The 22484-nt window shown below is 38.8% G+C and overlaps 1 protein-coding gene across 1 annotated transcript in view; it reads right to left on the reverse strand.

The window, feature by feature from the left end:
• Window positions 1-6923: 6923 nt before the first annotated feature.
• LOC144956571 (putative palmitoyltransferase ZDHHC24) overlaps window positions 6924-22484 on the reverse strand; it is a 36097-nt gene continuing 20536 nt past the window's right edge. Inside the window, exons 2-3 of the mRNA XM_078887159.1 lie at window positions 15614-16157; window positions 6924-11462 (exon numbers count right to left, since the gene is read on the reverse strand). Coding sequence (XP_078743285.1) covers window positions 10422-11453 — 1032 coding nt within the window. The 5' untranslated portion in view covers window positions 11454-11462; window positions 15614-16157 and the 3' untranslated portion in view covers window positions 6924-10421. The remainder of the gene's footprint in view (window positions 11463-15613; window positions 16158-22484) is intronic.

A 22484-nucleotide genomic window follows, 5' to 3' on the forward strand; every position in this document is an offset into this window, starting at 1 on the left:
TCAGGTTCATTCTCCTCTGGTACCAAGCTTTCATATCCGGCTTCAACTTTCAATGGTATCCATCTCCCTTTAGTCCGAGGTTTATTTCCCACTGATATCCTGTTTACATAGTCCCAGGTTCACTCCCCACTGGCGCCCACCTCCTATAGTGTCAGGTTCATTCTCCTCTGGTACCAAACTCTCATATCCGGCTTCAACTTTCAATGGTATTCATCTCCCTTTAGTCCCAGGTTTATTTCCCACTGATATCCTGTTTACATAGTCCCAGGTTCACTCCCCACTGGCGCCCACACCCTTTTTTGTCAGGTTCATTCTCCTCTGGTACCAAGCTCTCATATCCGGCTTCAACTTTCAATGGTATTCATCTCCCTTTAGTCCCAGGTTTATTTCCCACTGATATCCTTTTTACATAGTCCCAGGTTCACTCCCCACTGGCGCCCACCTCCTTTAGTGTCAGGTTCATTCTCCTCTGGTACCAAACTCTCATACCAAGCTTCAAATTTTAATGGTATCCATCTCCCTTTAGTACCAGGTTTATTTTCCACTGATATCCTTTTTACATATTCCCAGGTTAAATCCCCACTGGTGTGCAATTCCCTGAATCCCAGGTTCACTCCCCACTGGCGCCCACCTTCTATAGTGTCAGGTTCATTCTCCTCTGGCACTCAACTCCTATAGTTCGGCTCGGATACCCACAGTTATCCATCTCCCACAGTCCAAGGTTAACTCCCAATTGGTGTGCACTTCCCTGAGTCCCAGGTTCACTCCACACTGGCGCCCATCTCCTATAGTGTCGGGTTCATTCTCCTCTGGTACTCAACTCCCATATCCGGCTTCAACTTTCAATGGTATCCATCTCCCTTTAGTCCCAGGTTTATTTCCCACTGATATCCTTTTTACACAGTCCCAGGTTAAGTCCCCACTGGTGTGCAATTCCCTGAATCCCAGGTTCACTCCCCACTGGCGCCCACCTTCTATAGTGTCAGGTTCATTCTCCTCTGGTACTCAATTCCCATATCCGGCTTCAACTTTCAATGGTATCCATGTCCCTTTAGTCCCAGGTTTATTTCCCACTGATATCCTTTTTACACAGTCCCAGGTTAACTCCCCACTGGTGTGCAATTCCCTGACTCCCAGGATCACCCCCCACTGTTGCCAAACTCCCATAACTTTGCCGGATATTGTCGGGTTTCGGCGGGTTTCGGCGGGTTTCGTAATAAAGCACTAATTCTTTTTTACGAAACCCGCCGAAACCGGCCGATAAACTTAGTCTCAGGTTCACTCCCGACTGGTGTACACTTCCCTGAGTCTCGGGTTCACTCCCCACAGTTGTCTACTTCCCATAACTTTGCTGTATATTGTCGGGTTTCGCCGGGTTTCGGCGGGTTTCGGCGGGTTTCGTAAAAAAGCACTGGTTCTTTTTTACGAAACCCGCCGAAACCCAGTCCCAGGTTCACTCCCCAATGGTGTACACTTCCCTGAGTTCTAGGTTCACTCCCCACAGCCACCTACTTCCCATAACTTTGTCGGGATTCGTCGGGTTTCATCGGGTTTCGGCGGGTTTCGTAAAAAAGACACACCCGTTTGAGATCACCTAAAAGTCTCATCCAGACACAAGCACAGGCCCGAACTAAGAGGAATACACTCAAATGCTTACAAATTAAATAGTATAATATGTAAACTAAACATAATACAATGCATAACAGAGAGATGATTTACAAGGAAAAAAATATCACCTCCCAAAACAATAACTATGCATTTGACTGTTTCCCTCCCAGCCAGGACTCCGACCAGGGCCAGGAAAAAAACCAAGTAATCTCATTCCAAGACAAAGACAGAAAGCAAGTTAGAAAATAGATATATGGGAATAGAAGACACAGTATGTACCTCCCTAAAAATCAATCATATATATATGTAAAACTAAAAATAATACAGATGATTTACAATAAAAAAATATAATTTCCCAAAACTCTAACTGTATACACTTTGACTGTTTCCCTCTCCCGGCCAGGGTATCCAAACATGGCCAGGACAAAACCAGGTAGTCTCATTCGAAGACAAAGACGGAAAGCATGTTGGAAAACATATGGAGGGGAACGGAAGACACAGTAAGAGCCTCCCTGCCCACTATGGGAAGTACGGAACCCCACCCAGAATGATACATTTGACTGTTTTCCTCCCAACCTGGGTATCCGCCCAGGGCCAGGACAAAACCAAGTAATCTCATCCCAAGACAAAGAAGGAAAGCAAGTTGGAAAACAGCTATAAGTATAAGGGGATAAAAGACAGTAAGTGCCTCCCTGCCCATTATGGGAGGTCAGGAACCCCACCCAGACACAATAAGTGCCTCTACTCTATGCCCAATATGGGAGGTCAGGAACCCCACCCAGACACAATAAGTGCCTCTATGTCCAATATGGAAGGTCAAAAGACCCCACCCAGAATAATAATAATAATATTGGTAATAATTTTAACAATATACTACTAATGCTTCTGCTACCACAACTACTACTACTACTACTACTACGTACTACTACTACTAATAATAATAATAATATCAGAAATTACAGTAACAGTCATGGTCATCATGTTATCATAACTACCACCATCACACTCATCATCATTACGATATAAATAAATTATTTGGAAAAGTAAAAATATGTATAAATTATTGCTATCAATAGTAATAGTAAGAGACATTTGCAATCTAAAAAAAAATAAAGATTTTAAAAATAATAATATGACCTTTGTAAAAATAAATATAAACATATTAATCTAATATTCTTCTTTAAAATATTATTAAATTAAATATTACATTATTTGAACAGAATCAAAGAATTTTATAAGTGTAACATAAATACAATTACCTTAACAAAAACGAACGTTATATCATTCATAGAAACTTTTTTTTTCAAATTTAGAAACAATATAAATATAAATAGTTACCCCAATGTGGGGCAAATGGCTGTTTCTTTTTCATGACTTGGTAGTTTTAAAGTAATATGGTTCTAGAATTACAATCAAAGCACCCAAGAAATAGACAAGGGGGAATTGGTTCAAACAGGAAACATGTAGATTCCAAGAACACACTATCTGTGTAGTTTGATTGAGATTGTTTGTTTGTTTTTTACGGCGCTTGCAACACAGGTTATATCAGCGCCAGTAAAAAGGAAGAAAATGGGATAGTAAAAAGTTCTAGAATTACAATTAAAGCACCCAAGAAAAAGTAAGACAAAGGGGAACTGGGAACAAATAGGGATCAGATGTAGATTCCAAGAGCACACCACCAATGTACCTAGTTTGAGATCACCTATAAGTCTCATCCGGACACAAGCACAAAATCCAACAAAGAGGAATACACTCAAATGCTTACATCATACATTAAAAATAACAAATATAATGTTACATAACAGAGAGATGATTTACAAGGAAAAAAATATCATCTCCCAAAACAATAACTATGCATTTGACTGCTTCCCTCCGAGCCAGGACTCCGGCCAGGGCCAGAACAAAATCAAGTAATCTCATTTCAAGACAAAGACAGAAAGCATGTTGGAAAACAGATATAAGGGGATAGAAGATACAGTATATACCCCCCTGCCCGCTATGGAAGGTCAGGAACCCCACCCAGAAAAGCAAGTTGGAAAACAGTTATAGAGGCATAGAAGACACAGTAAGTACCTCCCTGCTCACCATGGGAGTCAAAACATTTTATTACTGTACCATATATAATTATTTTAACAAAAACGAACATTATAACATTCATTATTCTAACAGAAAAGTTTGGGTCTTATTTTTTTTTTCAAAATTAGAAACCCTGTAATTAAATACAAAGCATAGCTAGACCCCAATGTGGGGCAAATGGCAATTTCATTTTTCATGTCAGTGTAAATGTTGCTGCTCGAAGCTCGAAGAAATAAATAATAACGTGAAGTTGAATGTAAGATTCAATTTAATTACCAAATCATCTGTGGTGTTTCAATCATCCTGTTTTGTTGATAAAGGGGAAACCCGAAACGTTCATTTGATCTGTTTTTGTAATTAAATTGAAGCTTACATTCAACTTCACGTTATTATCTATTTTTCATGACATAATATTATATTTTAAAAATCTCAGTCGTTAAAGAAACAACAAAAAAAGGTTGGAAATATAATTTAACGACATCAAACTAGTCCTTCAGACAAGGAGACTTGGAGATTGTTTTGTTTTGAAGGGTTTTACGGCGCTTGCAAAACATGTAGGTCATATCAGCGCCAGTAAAAAGGTTCTAGAATTAAAATTAAAAGGACTTGAGGAAATAGTAAGACAAAGGGGAATTGGTTCAAATAGGGTACAGAGTACAATATCAATGTAGTTTGAGATCAGTTCAAAGTCTCACCCAAGGAATACACTCAAATGCTTACATTATACGTTCAAAATAACAGATATAGCAATACATAACAGAGAGATGATTTTCAAGGGAAAAAAATATCATCTCCCAAAATAATAACTATGCATTTGACTGTTTTCCTCCCAGCCAAGCACTATAGTCAGGGCCAAGGCAAAACTTAGTAATCTCATTCCAAGACAAAGACAGAAAGCAAATTGGAAAATAGATATAGGGGGATAGAAGACGCAATAAGTGCCACCCAGCCCACTATGGGAGGCCAGGAACCCCACCCAGAGACTTGGAGACGTACCATAGAGAGGGACCTAAAGCCGATAGGTCTGTCCATCGAGATGGCCCCGAGAATAGCTGCTGACAGGCCAGGTGGAGATCCCTTGCATCGCCTCAAGTGCCAGCAGACCCATATAGGATTGAGTGAGTCAGAAAGAGCTATAAGGCCCATAGAACTGGAGTTTATCCCGGGTTTCAAAGTATAAAAGAGGACAATATCCATTGCCTGCTAGCATTTTGATAGGATACTAGTCTATCGCATAGTTATTATTATAATAATAAATATTTATAATTTACGAGGATGAGTCAAAAAGTAATGAGAAAAATCTCCTACTGAGTTCATTTCTTTTTCATGTGTGACGTTATATTTGGCTCAATTGATAATGATGATTATGATGATGAATAACTTGCACAGCACCCTTTTCTACAATATACAGGCTCTAGGCACTTGACGCACGTGGGAATATTGTTAATCAACTTGATACACAACACATTGACACACGGGGGAATATTGTTAATCAACTTGATACACAACACATTGACACACGGGGGAATATTGCTAATCAACTTAATACACAACACATTGACACACGGGGGAATATTGCTAATCAACTTAATACACAACACATTGACACACGGGAGAATATTGCTAATCAACTTAATACACAACACATTGACACACGGGGGAATATTGTTAATCAACTCGATACACAACACATTGACACACGGGGGAATATTGTTAATCAACTTGATACACAACACATTGACACACGGGGGAATATTGTTAATCAACTTAATACACAACACATTGACACACGGGAGAATATTGCTAATCAACTTGATACACAACACATTGACACACGGGGGAATATTGTTAATCAACTTAATACACAAAACATTGACACACGGGGGAATATTGTTAATCAACTTGATACACAACACATTGACACACGGGGGAATATTGTTAATCAACTTGATACACAACACATTTTCACAAAACTCCGTTAAAACTAATTATTTATTTAAAAGAGAAAAAAAAACAAACAAAACTTTTGGCACAATTCTAGTAATCCATACAAAAAATCAAAACATTTGTATTGTAAACAATAAAAACTCCTGGGAAATGTTTCAAAAAGGCTCAGGACATAAAAATAAATGGCATCGAGATTGCAAAAAGCAGTGATCACAAAGTAAAAAGCAACAAAAATAAACTTGCTCTACCTTAGAATTAAAAAAAAATGAATAGATAACAGTAAGGGTTAAACTATTCTTATAAATCTTTGACATTGCACTCAGAAGTAAGCTCCCCTGTTTTGTTTATTTGTTCTTAAAGGTTTTACGGCGCTTGCGACACAGGTCATTTTGGCGCCAGTGAAAAAGGAAGAAAATGAGATAGTAACAAAATTCTAGATTTACAAAATCAAAGCACCCAAGAAAAAGTAAGACAAAGGGGAATTGGTTCAAATAGGAAACAGATTTGGATTCCAGGACACCCTATCGATGTGCACAATTTGACATCACATGAAACGTCTCACCCAGACACAAGCACAGGATCCCACAAAGAGGAAAACACTCAAATGCTTACATTATCATTCAAAACAACACATCTAACAAATCATTAAAATTACAGACAGATGACTCACAAGGAAAAATAAACCCCTTCCCAAAACGTAAACTATACATTTGAATGTTTCCCTCTCAGCCAATTTGTTTTGTTTTTGTTTTTAAGAGTTTTACGGCGCTTGCAACACATTTAGGTCAGCGCCAGTAAAAAGGAAGAAAATCGGATAGTAAAGACATTCTTGATGTACAATTAAAAGGGCTTGAGGAAAAAGTAAGACAAAGGGGAATGGTTTAAATAGGGAACAGATGTAGATTCAAAGAGCACACTATCAGTGTACTTAGTTTGTGATCACCCAAAAGTCTCAACCAGACACCAGCACAAGATCCCACTAAGAGGAATACACTCAAAATGTTTATAAACCATATGTTAAGAATAAAAAAATAACAGTAGGTACATAACAGAGAGATGATTTACAAGGAGAAAAAAAATCATCTCCCACAACTATCCATACATTCGACTGTTTCCCTCTCAGCCAGAGTATCCAGCCAGGACCGAGTAATCTCATTCCAAGACAAAGACAGAAAGCAAGTTGGAAAACAGATATAAGGGGATAGAAGACACAGTAAGTACCTCCCTGCCCACTGTGGGAGGTCAGGAACCCCACCCAGCCTGCCCACTATGGGACGTCAGGAACCCCACCCAGCCTCTCGGCCTAAGACGCCGACAAGGAACAGGACAAAACCAAGCAATCCCATTCCAAGACAAAGACAGAAAGCAACAGCAACTCATAAAACAGATATAATAATAGGGTATAGAAGACCAGTGAGTGACCTGACTGCCCATTTTTGGTCAGGAACCCCAGCCAGGCTCAATGAATGTAATATATTTAAATACAGATTTTATGACTCATATATTATGTAAAGTTCAATTTTTAGCGTCAGGCTGGCCTTGACATAACACAGTTTTAAGGCGATGGATTGCAACATATTTGTACTAATAATGCATGTCAATAAAAGTCATGGGAACAAATTAATACTACAGGTAATTTAAAGCACAAAATATTGACATAGAGGAAATAAGAATAGATGTGTGTAAATACCACATACTTTGGTGTGTAAATATACGGTATCATTAAATTCAAATTACTCATTTCCAAGAGGAAATTAAATGTATCTTTAGCGTCTTATCCAAGGGAAGACTGGAATAACCCAGGCATCAGTCACAGTGCAGCGCTGTACACATTGCACATCAATCATCACCATAATCTGCATGCTTATTATGTATCATGTAGTGTCGTGATTTTCAATTTTGTTGTTTTTAAACATTTTTATTTTTATTCTTATTTTTATTATGTATAAGCGCCGCAGAGCACGATTAACGTGGATGTTTAGGCGCTATATAAATTTATTATTTTATTTTATTTATTTATTATTTTATAATCATCTTCATTGTCGTCGTCGCTATCATGATGATCATTATCATCTCCATCACCATCAAAAATTGTACTTAGTCGTAGCAGAGCTATTGTAGTTGACATGAAATAAATTCTATGATATGACCAGGAAAAGTGGTTTTTGTTGTGTTTTTGTTTTTTAAGGGCTTTACAGCGCTCGCAACACATTTAGGTCATATCAGCGCCGGTAAAAAGGAAGAAAATGGGATAGTAAAAAGTTCTAGAATTACAAATAAAGCACCCAAGAGAAAGTAAGACATAGGGGAACTGGGAACAAATAGGGATCAGATGTAGATTCCAAGAGCACACCACCAATGTACTTAGTTTGAGATCACCTATAAGTCTCATCCGGACACAAGCACAAAATCCAACAAAGAGGAACACACTCAAATGCTTACATTATACATTAAAAATAAATATAATGATACATAACAGAGAGATGATTTACAAGGAAAATAATATCATCTCCCAAAACAATAACTATGCATTCGGCTGTTTCCCTCCCAGCCAGGACTCCGAACAGGACCCAGTAATCTCATTCCAAGACAAAGACAGAAAGCATGTTGGAAAATAGATATAAGGGGATAGAAGACACAGTATGTACCTCCCTGCCCACTATGGGAGGTCAGGATCCCCACCCAGTGGGAACAAATTAATACTACAGGTAATTTAAAGCACAAAATATTGACATAGAGGAAATAAGAATAGATGTGTGTAAATACCACATACTTTGGTGTGTAAATATACGGTATCATTAAATTCAATTTACTCATTTCCAAGAGGAAATTAAATGTATCTTTAGCTTCTAAGTATCCAAGGGAAGATTGGAATAACCCAGGCATCAGTCACAGTACAGCGCTGTACACATTGCACATCAACCATCACCATAATCATCTTCATTGTCGTCGTCGCTTTCATGATGATCATTATCATCTCTATCACCATCAAAAATTGTACTTGGTCGTAGCAGGACTATTGTAGTTGACATGAAATCAAGTCAATGATATGACCAGGAAAAGTGGCTTGACTTAAAATTGATAAATACATATCATCTAATGCTATTCTATAAAACCACCAGACCAGACCAAAACAAACAAAAACTAAAAAAACAAAAATTAAAATCGAAAAAGCATGAATAAAAAAAGCTTACAACAATTATAGAAATATAACATGTGGAAGAGAAAGAGTGAAAGGAAAACGAAAAAGGTAGCGGGAAATAACAATAAATATCTTTTTAATCCATAAACTTCACTTTGGTTTTTGCTTTTGTTTTGTTTTCTTGGGGGGAAAAAATAAAAAATAAATAAATAAATTGTCAGCAGAAGATGCTAAAAATAGTAAAAGCATTCCTCTATCCTCTCTCTTAACTCACTCAATCCTAGAGATTTTTGCTACTTTTCAAAATTGGAAAAAAAACGTATTAAAAATGAGCATGTACTCGTACATGGATAGTTTTACTCAACAACCATTAACATGTAAAAACTAAAAACATTAACTTTGATACTACGCCTATAATTTGTCTCCGAAAAATGTAATAAATAGACATGGGGTAAAACTAACCTGGGTAAACTTCGGATATAGTCGGTGGTAGGGTTGAGTGAGTTAAGGCAGCCCTTTAACTCATTCAACCCTAACACCGACTATATCCGTAGTAGTTTACCCCTGTTACTTTTACCCCATGCATATTTAGTACATTTTTATGAGACAAATTATAGGCGTAGTATCAAAGCTTTGTTTTTGTTTTTGTTTTTGTTTTTGCATGTTAATGGTTGTTGAGTAAAACTATCTATGTACGAGTACATGCTCATTTTTTATACATCTTTTCCAATTTTGAAAAGTAGCAAAAATCTCTAGGATTGAGTGAGTTAATTTTCCAGTTATACATAAGCACTGTACGGTAGTATCAGCAGTATAAAGGAACATTTAAAACTAGACCCTGTAAAGCATGAGGCATGATTGTTGATGTCCATGGCAATAAATCTACACAAATATTCATAATAATCTGTAATAATATGTAACTCACCACCTCAATTCAGTATTACGTTGGGGTGAACCAGGGGATTAAAATTTAAATTCCAAGTTGTAAATTTTTTTATAATGTGACCACCCATCTCAAATCTGTATTATGTCGGGGTGACCTAGGTACTGGAAATTGAATGCACAGCTACAAATATGAAAAGTAATCCTTCAGAGCCATTAGGCCCATTATTCCAGTTTATATAGTGTGAAACGGACAATAGCAATTGCTTGCTATCCTTTGGATAGGATGCTAGTCTATCGCAAAGTACTTTCCACCAGATCTAACAGACCCAGCTACCATTTCACTGCTAGGTAGACGGGGATTTGAAAAAAAAAAAGAAAAAAAGAAAAATCGACTGCACCTGGGATTGACCTCGGTCCCGTTGCGTGTGAAGCAGCTTCCCAAACTACCCAATTCTCAGATTTTGTGATATATTGTCCACCCTTAAAATTCAATTTTTCAAAACCTGGCTCACCCTAACATTAATGCCAAATTGATGCAGATGATCACACACATAAATTCTTTACATTGGAAGCAAAACGAGAACTCTTTGGGCGGAGTCTGAGATCAAACTTGGATATGTGGGGAGGGGGGGGGGGGGGATGGGACGCCTCAGGCATAATAGATAACTAGGGGGCAATCATGAATGAATCAACATCCACAGATTTTCCTCTGATGAGATCCAAAAGCAAGTGTCACATATCACAACAAGACCACATAGCCGCATCAAGCACCTTTAGTCCCGTGCAAGAGTTCATCCCACGTTTTTCCATCGCCAAGGTAACCAAAAAATGGTAGAGGAACCAGAAAACTCACGAGGCAGTAAAGCTTCGACGGGCCAAACACAGACATCACATTTCTCACTAAATCGCTGCTGTACAGAAATCTATTTCTTTTGAACTCGTACTTCGTCTGTCCTCTGACAACCAGGAACATTTGAAACAAGAAAAAGTAGAGACATAGACAAGCTGTGAAGGTACTCCAGTATAAAAATAAAACAAATAAAACGGAGGTACCACATGTGTAACCCAGTACCCAAAACCCGATTAAAAAGGGAGGAAAATATGCAATGACGCCCCATTCCTGAAACAACTCGTAATTCTCATTGATAAACCAAACTGTCGCAAACGTACTGTATAAAGCACCCAGAGCTCCGTATAAACAGAATGTTGTAAAATAGCGTTGATTGTGGAAGCCGATACAACATCCTGCGAAGAAACAATGGTGGTCCCTTTTCAAGATACAAGAACGACAAAGAGGGCAATGCTTCGATCTGGGAGGAGTGAGCTCGTTGCATTGGCGACATTCATCCCATCCGGCCAAGTTGAGAGCTGTGTTGCCTTTCAACTGATGATGTCTATCCTTTCCATTGCTGAAAATACGGCCACTGCCAAGTGCACCCCCTGAATCTGATTCTTCGTTTTCTGTTTTTGAAAAAGTCTTGAAAGTTTTTTTACGATTATAATTCCAATTGCTATCACAATTCGATGAATTGTCTTTCGCGAGAAATGTGTTTTGCTGGCGACTAAACACGGAGAAATGGAATTTTAGCTTTATGCAAATATAATTTCCAACTACATAAGTTGCTAAAATGACAGCGAGAAGCGTCCGATTGAAAAGTGTGATGGCATCATCCCTGTAGACTTGAGGAAGTGTGACGCGAAGGGCGATGAATAAAGTTAGAGATGTGTAAATTGCAAACAAACTCTGACACGTCATATTCAATAAAAATAACTTCCATTCCCAGCTCAACGCCATGACGGATCACTGGAGAAGAAAAAAAAATATTAAAGTTAATTCTTTATCAAACATGATTAGTAAATATTAATCGTCTTTAAAAAATAATTTTTTAATAGAAAAATTGAGGTTTATATAGGCCAACATCCACTTAATGTGCTCAAAATGCTTTACAGAGGGTCCCTGACCAATAGCAACACGTAACATATAGAACAAGACATGACACCTGTTTGCGATATTACAATTTTTTTTGACAGAGACATTGCTGTTAACGGCCATGTACTCATTTTACACCTAAGTTTGGTGAGAGAATGTGAGTAAAGAGTCTTTTCCAAGGACTCGACTACGAGGCTCGAACCCAGGACTTTCCGATCCGAAAGCAAGTGTCATACCACTAGACCACATAGTCCCACAAAGAGGAATAAAAGGATTCAATAATTCAATACAATCTGTCTTTTACTGTTTTATTTATTGATTTATTTATCTTATTTTTTAAATTTTTTTTGCTTGTTTATTATTCGCATTTTTTATGCTAGAATAAATCATGAATTTATCATTACTTCTGATATTAAATCAAAATCCAAGAGCACACCGTTGATGTAATTAGTTTAAAATCACCTAAAAGTCTCATCCAGACACCAGGACAGGATTCCACTTACTTACTTACTTATCCGAACCAGCGACCACCTGAGCTCTAGCCCTTCGGTCTTGTGCCATGACGTAGAAGTTAGACGTCTTTTGTAACAGGATCCCACTAAGAGGATTACAAATCTCACTCAAAACGGATCATTACATTACAGAGAGATGATTCCCAACGAACTGTAACATCACCTCCCAAAACTAACACTATACATTTGACTGTATCCCTCTCAGCCATGGACTCCAGAATGGGCCAGGACAAAATCAAGTAATCCCATTCCAAGACAAAGACAGAAAGCAACTCAGAAAACAGATATAGGCGGATACAAGATACAGCAATTGGGGATTGGTTCAAATAGGGAACAGTTACAGACTCCAAGAGCATACCGTCAATGTACGTCGTTTGAGACCAAACTTAAAAGTCTCATCTGGACACCAGCAGAGGAACCCACTGAGAGGAATACACTCAAACACTCTTCCAGAACATATCCATATAACTGATAATACATAACAGAAAGATGATTTACAAGGGGAAAAAATCATCTCCCAGAATTAATACTAAACATTTGACTGTTTCCCTCTCAGCTTGGGACTCGAGCGAGGACCAGGCAAGACTAAGATTCCAAGACAAAGACAGAAAGCAACTGGGAAAAAAAACAACATATAGGGAGAAAGAATACAGACCAAGTGACCTCCTTCCCACCGTGGGAAACCTCATATTCTAACAGCTTTAACTGCGGATCGGTTCAACTGAACTCTCCAGTCTTTGAGCAACTTAATTATTTGATTTGTTCTGATTGATTTGATTGATGTAAATACATGTCGGGTCATACCGGTTAATCTAGACTAATCTAGACTAACTCAACCCCCCCCCCCCCCCCGAAAAATCCCAAGTTATTTGGGATGACCTACCCTATGTGTTCAGAGGTGCTTTACAGAAATGAGGCACCAAAATATTAAAAATATGGATTCATCATCATCCATCATGGCTTGTGCTCTTGAGCACATTGCCGGTCAGCTGTCTCCACGAATCACGATCCGATGCGGTGCGCATGGAATTTGTGTTGCTTTTTAAGTCACATTTGGCCATTCTTAGGTTATTTAAATAAGTCATTTTTCGTCTTCCTCTAGCTCTCTTTCCTTCGATCATCCCAGATGTTACCAACTTTTCTATTCCATCTCTTCTCCACACATGTGGATTATAGAATGTTAAAAGTACATTTTTGAGTCACCAAAGCAATATGGAGAGAGGGACAACTCAACCGTGACACTAACTCATTTAGTATTTGGCCATGGTAACTTTTACTCCATCATTAATGCATGTATATCTTTCTGAGACAAAGTATATGCGTATTATTAAAGCTAATGTTTTCAGTTTTTACATGGTTGGTTGGTGAATAAAACTATGTATGTAATGCCATTTTTTTAGGGGGGGGGGGGAGGTTCAGTTTTGAGAAGTACCAAAAATCTCTAGAGAGAGCAGATTTTTATTGGGTTTTTTTTGTGTGTTTTTTTAAAGAGTTTTACAGCAACACATTAAGGTCATATCAGCGCCAGTAAAAAGGAAGAAAATGGGATAGTAAAAAGTTCTAGAATTACAATTAAAGCACAAAAGAAAAGGTAAGACAAAGGGGAATTGGCTCAAATAGGGAACAGATGTAGATTCCAAGGGCACACTATCACAGTACTTAATTTGAGATCACCTAAAAGTCTCGTCCTGACACAAGCACAGGTCTCAACTAAGAGGAAAACACTCAAATGTTTACCAATCATATAATATAATATGTAAACTAAACATAATACAATACATAACAGAGAGATGATTTACAAGGAAAAAAAACGAAGTGGTTATTCAGAGTCGACTCTGGATAACTGTAGGCAGTTATTCAGAGTCGACTCTGGATAACTGTAGATGATTATTCAGAGTCGACCCTGGATAACCATGTGTACAGATATTTAGAGCTGAGTAGCCTATCGAATTATCGAGTTGAGTTCTTGCGAGATGAGTTTCTTTCAATTTGATACCAGTTTACTACGGTTATTTTGTGACTTTGGCAATTTTAGTGCCAAATTCTTAAAACTTGGCGATTTTTCAACTTCAGTCGCTTATAAATAAGAATCTTTAATCAATTGCAAAACATATTCCATCAACAAAGCAAATTTAAATTAGCTTATAAACAATCATTTCTTAAATCGATCAGCCTAACTTATCTCTATTACCAAATGATATCTATAAACATAATATGAAGATAGAAGGGTGGCTGAGAGAGAGAGAGAGTGAGAGAGAGAGAGAGAGAATTAATGAATTGATTTTTTTTTTTTTTTAATGTTTTATAATTAGACACAAGTTGTAATGAATTCTATTAACAAATTCAGAACAATCAAATAAAAACAAAACAAAACTTAAAAAGGAAGAAAAAAAAAAGACACGCTTATAAACCTTATAAAATAGTCAAATGAATGTATTTTCATGTTACAGCTAAAAAGTACACAAATATTTACACCCATTTGCTCCATCCCCTTCCCTTTCGGTCATCTTCTCATTCATGGCCACCATGTGTCTTGTGCTGCCTTTGACATTTGGCGCCAGCGTGTCTAGACTAACGTCATAAATAAAGGAGTGTCACCAAAATTCATGCAACTGAGCAGAGGTGTCAAAAAATGATAGAAGGCATATTATTGTTTTTCCTCCCTGAACTACCACTGAGCAGAAAATGTTTGACATGACAAAAACAACGAAACATTTATGAACAAATCCTAAAATCCCAGAAATCCGCGGAAGATTATCATCACTGGTCCCCACTATATTTTTTTTTAATATTTCTTTTTTTTTTTTTTTTTTTGCAAAATCTCGACAATTTGCAATTTTCCTGTCATTGTCTTGGAATGAGATTACCTAGTTTTGTCCTGATCCTTGCCGGAGTTCCTTGGCTGGGAGGGAAACAGTCGAATGTATAGTTATAGTTTTGGGAGATGATATTTTTTTTGGCTGCGGTTATTCAGAGTCGACTCTGAATAACTGTCTACCGTTATTCAGAGTCGACTCCCCGACTCTGAATAACTGTAGACAGTTATTCAGTGTCAACTGTCTACAGTTATTCAGAGTCGACTCCCCGACTCTGAATAACCGTAGACAGTTATTCAGAGTCGACTCTGAATAACCGCAGCCAAAAAAAAATATCATCTCCCAAAACTATAAATATACATTCGACTGTTTCCCTCCCAGCCAAGGAACTCCGGCAAGGATCAGGACAAAACTAGGTAATCTCATTCCAAGACAATGACAGGAAACAATTGGAAAACGGGTATGGGGGGGGGGGGGGATAGAAGACACAGCATAATATGTACCTCCCTGCCCACTTTATACAACAATCAGTCAATATGAAATTAAGAATGTAAATTAGGAATGAAATACACAAAAAGAAAGGTTGCTTTGTGTATGTAGTAGCGTATGGTTACACCTCCAAATTCATTTTGTCAACCCAGCTTCGAAAGTCTTCCTCCGGCACTGTTTCATACTCACTCACTCTCACTCAACTCACTCTCATGCTATGCTGCTATGCGACCTCATGGAACGAGTACAATATGGAATCTGTTGTTTGGTGGTGATGACTACCTCTGTGTGTGCTGCTAAGGAATAGGCTATTTACAGCTCCAGAAACTTTTCTAAACTTCTGAAAACTTTTCTTGGTTCAAGCGCTGTTATCAAAGACTGCGAGCGTGAAAATCTAGGACTTCGTGCATAAATTTATGAACCATTGTTATTGTTCATGGTCGTCAAAGACTCTGTGAAGCAAGATTGTATTTCCGGGTCAATCGGACTTAATTGCATTCGCAAGGTTGCATTATCTTATTTTATTATTGTTTTTTTTTGTTTTTGTTTTTTTTTTTTTTTTTTGGCTAATCCTAATGAGAAGAAAGAAAAAAATGGCTACACTGTAAATCGGATACAATTAGGCTTGCAGTCGACATATGCAGGTCTGACTTCCGAACGAAATTATTGGCCAAGTTTAGCGTTGTAGTACGGTCATTTTTTTCAGATTTCCATAACAACAATGGACCCCTAATGGATCAGGGGTGTAGGGTCTGGAGGGAGTGGTAGTACCTTTCGGTGAGAGACAGTCGCATCTTCGGATGGTCAGGATCCACTGGTCCACACCTGCATATCTAGCTCATGTCTGGCTCCTAGAAGCTGTAGTGCACGCAGCGGCCACACCCCGGGACCGGGTCTCGACTGACCTGCGAAACGACATTGAGTGACTCGCGTAGTAGGGTAGAATAGGTAATGTCTCACCTTCTAGTGCACAAAGTCTGGATATGGTTAGGTAAAAGTAGGCGTAGACAGCAAGTCTGTGGTAGTCAAAGAGGCGCGTCTGAGACAAAATTAGATAGCGGCTACCACCGTGGAAAAGGGGGAAACCTTACCACGTATCATTCATAGTTAATCATGGCTAGTCAGAGATATAGTGTTAGAGATGCTTGTGACGTTGGGCCCCCCAGCGGCGTAGCCTGGTCATTTAGGAGCATGGGGCTGGATTTGAGATGGGTTGCCGCATATATATATATATATATATATATATATATATATATATATATATATATATATATAGAGAGAGAGAGAGAGAGAGAGAGAGAGAGAGAGAGAGAGAGAGAGAGAATTTGATGCACTCAATTATTTTACCAAAATTTGTATGTTCTTTGTAACTTGTTCATCATGCCTGGCTAAAGATAAGCGATAGCCACTGTCAATCTGTGCACCTATGTGAAGAGTACCAACGGTTTTCAATCTAGTGGTGATATTTAAATGTAAGTTAGACTTCTGATGGTTCAATGCTCTCTGTGTTAAATTTTTCAAACAGCTAAATCCACTTCTTGTCCAAGACAATTCTGTATTGCTGTTATCGCCAAACAAAATACAATTAAAAGAAAATAAACTCTTATTTTCTATTCTCACCGATAGCCAAGGAAAACGACTATACCAATCTTTATCAAATTAAATGACCGATTCTGTTTCCCGTCTTTAATAGTGAGTACAAAATCGTTTGGTTGATGGGGACCGAGACTTTTAATCAAAAGTTTATTTTCCCTATTCAAAGAACTGGTATTGATAGTCAACAGATAATCAACGTGATTCATCACAATTAATAGCATTTAATTAAAATTTTAAAAACAAACACTGCACACATCAGATTAACACACTCAAGTTAAAAGGGACAATGGGGAATTCAATATCACATGCCTGACACGCCTCGAAGAGGGATGGGTAACAGGTACAACACGATTGCCATCAATGGAACAATTAGGTCATTGTGTGTGGCTGCGAGTAAGACAGCCACAATGACTCAGTTCAACGTCAAGATGCCTCTTGATGCCCACAGTCATAGCACACGGCAAACGTGAAATGCATCGCCTGGTTGTACCGTGGGAATATGGCTGGAAGCCTTCTCCACCTTTAAAGCCACACGCTGTACTGATTGGTCAGGGGCACGAGTACAACTCGAGCTGTAGTAAATTCAAAGCGGTGTGATTGGTTCAAGTTTTGAGGCTCTGTAAGGGTTTTTTAACACCAGGTCAACAATGAATTTCATTGTTTGTGAAACAGAAAAATTAAAAGTGTGACTTTTTATTGTTAAATTCTTACATACTTTCAAGACAATGACGACCTGTGGCTTAGCCTTAATAGCCTTTAAGGCCCTACGCCACTGGGGCCCCCTGCAACTAAGTATCAAGCTGTAAATATGTACAGGGAAGAGGAATTAAGTAATGTCCAAAAGATGGCACCTTATGACGTTTCTGGTGGAAAGCCCTCGGGAAAGCCAGAGACTGATCTACCTACCTTGAAGACAAGAAATGTTCCTTTAAAAATTGGCACGTGGAATGTGAGAACACTTGCTCAAGCAGGAAAGCTCCATAACCTAATTATGGAGGCAGAGGCGATGAATATGGATATCCTTGGTGTCTCAGAGACAAGATGGAAAGACAATGGAATAATAAAAAGAGACAGCCACACTTTTATTTACTCCGGAAATACTCAGCACAACAGAGGCGTTGGCATCCTGATGAAAAACAAAATTGCTAAATCAGTAACTGGGTATTGGCCCGTGAACGACCGCATCTTAATGTGCAAAATCCAAGCTAAACCTTTTGATTTAGTGCTCCTACAAATTTATGCACCAACGAGTGATCACCCAGATGAGGAGGTCGAGGCACATTATGAAAATGTAAACAAGGCCCTCAAATGCATAAAATCAAGTGACATTGTTGTCGTAATGGGGGATTTCAATGCGAAAGTTGGAAACGCAGCAATCTCACCGTTCATGGGAAGTTGTGGTCTAGGAGAGTCCAACGAGAGGGGTGAACGTCTGGTCCAATTTTGCGAGTCCCACGACATGACCATAATAAACACCATATTCAAACAACCAAAGAGGCGCCTATATACTTGGAAGAGCCCAGGAGATATATACAGAAACCAAATAGATTATTTTCTCATCAAAACCAGATTCAAAAACTGTGTGACCCAATGTAAAACTTTCCCGGGTGCTGACATTGGATCGGACCATGTTCCCATCATGGTGAAAATAAAAGTTAAATTAAAAATTCCCAAACAGAAAAGGGACGAACACATAAAGTACGACCTAGCTGAACTTAGAAACGAGGAGCTAAGAGCGAAATATGCTGTAGAAGTAGAAAATACGTATTATTGTCTTATGGAAGAACAAGAAGACACAAATAAAGAAACAGAAGAAACGTATAAGAGTAGAATTGATAAACAATGGTCCTCTCTTAAAGGTGCAATAACAACTACAAACGAGAAAATGCTAAACAAAAAATCTAAAGAAGCAAAGAAAGAATGGATGACGAATGAGATTTTTAATCTTATGAGAGAACGGAAACATTCAAAGGGCACCCCTAGGTACAATGAACTGGACAAATCAGTAAAGAAAAAGTGTACCCAGGCTAAAGAAGACTGGCTTGATGAAAAGTGCCACCGTATTGAGAAGCTATCACATGAGAGAAACCCTGGACCAATGTTTGCTGAAATCAAGAAATTCACATATAAAAACGCTCAATCTGGCGGTTGTATCAAAGATAAATCAGGTAGACTCCTCTTTGAGGTGGAAGAAATCGCCAATAGATGGAAAGAATACGTGGAGGAGCTATTCAATGCGGACAGAGGTGACAACCATATACAGTCCTTTCTACGGGGACCCACAATCCTAAGATCAGAAGTAGAGAAAGCCCTATACTGCATGAAAACGGGGAAGGCAAATGGAATAGATGGGGTGTCAACAGAAATGCTGCAAGCACTGGGTGAATTTGGTGTTGATGTGATAACGGACCTTATGAATGAAATATACGAGTCAACGCACATCCCAGAAGACCTTCGCACTTCTATCTTCATACGGCTACCCAAGAAAGCGGGTGCAATTGAGTGTTCGGACTACAGAACAATCAGTCTTATGTGCCATCTACTGAAACTCCTCCTGACAATAATCCTGAAAAGAATCTCGTCAAAAGTAGATCGTGAGATTTCAGAACAGCAAACTGGGTTCAAAAAGAACAGTGGCACCAGGGAGGCAATTTTCGACTTAAAAATCTTGTCAGAAAAATACTTAGAGGTCCAAAAAGACATATATGCCTGTTTTATCGACTACTCAAAGGCATTTGATTCTGTTAGTCATCAGAAACTTATCCAGGACCTTGTGGCAATAGGTGTGGAAGAGAATGATGTGGCTCTAATCGCTAATCTGTACTGGCAGAAAAAGGCTCAGATAAAAGTGCAGGCAGATACAACAGATGCAATTGAAATCAAGAAAGGAGTGCGCCAGGGATGTGTTATGTCTCCTTGCTTGTTTAATTTATACACAGAGTCTATTTTTCGGCAAGTAGAAACAGCACAAGGGTTGAAGGTTGGTGGCCACAACATCAACAATCTACGTTACGCTGACGATACTGTCCTGTTGGCGGAAAGTAAGGAAGACCTACAGAAGCTACTTTCAAAAGTGAACGAAGAGAGTAAAGAAAAGGGGCTGTTCATGAATGCGAAGAAGACAAAAACAATGGTGATAACAAAAAAGAAAGAGCCCATAGAAATAGATATAGAAATAGAAGAGTGTCCAGTGGAACAAGTAAAGGAGTTCACGTACTTGGGGCAGTTGGTAACATCTGATGCAAAGTCTGACAAAGAGATCAGGAGACGAATAATGCTGGCCAAAAATGCGTTCATGAAACTAAAGCCAATCCTCAACAACACAAATATCTCCATCAGAACACGAATGAGATGCACCAAATGCTATGTGTGGTCCATTTTCTTTTATGGTTGTGAAACGTGGACACTAACCGCACAGACAGAACAACGTATTGAAGCTTTTGAGATGTGGACGTACAGGAGAATACTGAAAATACCTTGGACAGCAAGAAAAACAAACATCGAAGTCCTCGACCTAATGGGCCAAAAACAAAAAGAACTTCTTTTGACTGTGAAGCACAAAAAGCTGTCATATTTTGGACATATGCGAAGACATGATAGTCTCGAAAAAAGGATAATAGAGGGAAGAATTGAAGGAAAGAGAGGCAGAGGAAGACAAAGGAAATCCTGGACAGATGGCATCAAGGAAGCTACAGGACGGCGCATGGCAGACTGTAACGAGGCTGCAATGGACCGTGAAGGATGGAAGGCCATGACATCCGACCTCTGGAAAGAGATGGAACCCGGGTAAGGTAAGGTAATGGATCAGGTTATCAGACCTGCAAATACGTGCAGGTCGTTTACAGTAATTATACAATTGTGCAGACAAACTCTCGATATAGATAGAATGCGCTTGGCCAAGGAGTTCACAACATTGCCATCCGGAAGTATAAAGGACCAACACACAAACTCTGTGTAACCATGAACGTTTATAGTCAGGTTAATACAGTTTAGTGAGAACAACTCACAAACGCGGATGGCAAAAACAATAACAGAGGCCTGAGTGACGTCATCTGCATACTATCTATATCCAGAAAAAAAAAACATTTCAAATGAGATAAAGAAAGACATTTCTCTGGAGACGAAAAAGAATACAGCGGAACCTCGGTTGTATTACAATGACGGTGGGAACAGCCAAAATCTCTCTCTCTCTCTCTCCTCTCTCTCTCCCTCTCTCTCTTTCTCTCTCTCTCTCTCTCTCTCACACACACACACACAAACACACACATGCACAAACGACATACACACCCACTTTCAAACTGACCATGTATGTGTGTGTGTGTGGGGGGGGGGGGGTGTATGTGTGTTTTGTGCTACCCACTCTCTGCTTCAACAAGGCCCATGATAATGATGTAGTACATAGACTAGAGTGGAACCTCAATACAACAGACATGGCGGGACCAGACTGAAACCCTCTTGCTATTATAATCGAGTCCTGTTATAACCGAATTTCAAGGAAAACCACCCCCCCCCCCCCCCCCCCCCAAAAAAAAAAATCACATTTTCAACACGTCCAACCATCCAAAATGTCAAAGTTTAACATCAACTGACATTTACGGAAGGTTTTCAACTATCAGAGGCCAGGAAAACCCTGTAATTCCTGTAACAATCGTCTATCTGGCATCTCAGATTTTCATCGAGGGAGAGACGATATTTAATGACCTTCAACTTTAGTTTAACTCTCTCCTTACCCGCCATTTTCCGGATTTTCCCCAAAACTTCACACCCAACCTATACAAAAAATATATTTAATTCACTCAAACACTAAAGCTGTTTATTTTTGCTATAGGTACATATTATTTTTTTTTTTTTTTTTTTTTTTTTTGCTAATCGAGCTCTTCAACACAGTGTTAATATACTTAACTATAGCAAACATTTTTGTTCAAATATTAGAGGGCCCATACACGCTCAGTTTTCATCCAGGGACGATCTAGGGACAGGCACGGCTGAAGCAAATCGTAGTGAAAACGCAATGTGTGTGGCCAAATACCTTGGCGACGAGCGGATGGACGGTCGGCAGTATAAAAGGGTGGACATTTTTTTCTCTCTCTCTCGGATTTTCGCTGTTTTGATGTCAGATTCATGATCAGCGTCAAATTTACAATCGGTTGTATACCAAGAACTATGTCTTTACTCCAAAAATTGATGAAATTAGAAATGCATTTTAATTAACAGTGAGGCTTGTGGCTGACAGAACAGTGCCCCCTCCTGTTCTGTGATGGAGCCTAGTGGTATGACTCTCGCTTTCGGATCGAAGGTCCGGTTTCGAGACCCGCTCTGAGTGGCGCAGAGTTGAGTCCTTGGAAAAGGCTCTTTACTCACATTCTCTCGCCGTACTCAGGTGTATAATGAGTACATGGTCTGTCATTGTCTTTGTCGGAAAAAAAAAATATTGTAATATCGCCTGACAGGCATGTCTCATCCTTCATGTTTAGTATTGCTGT

Source organism: Berghia stephanieae, chromosome 11 (genome assembly GCF_034508935.2).
Source record: "Berghia stephanieae isolate SIO BIC M18660-M18661 chromosome 11, UCSD_Bste_1.3, whole genome shotgun sequence".
NCBI classification, from domain to species: domain Eukaryota; kingdom Metazoa; phylum Mollusca; class Gastropoda; order Nudibranchia; family Aeolidiidae; genus Berghia; species Berghia stephanieae.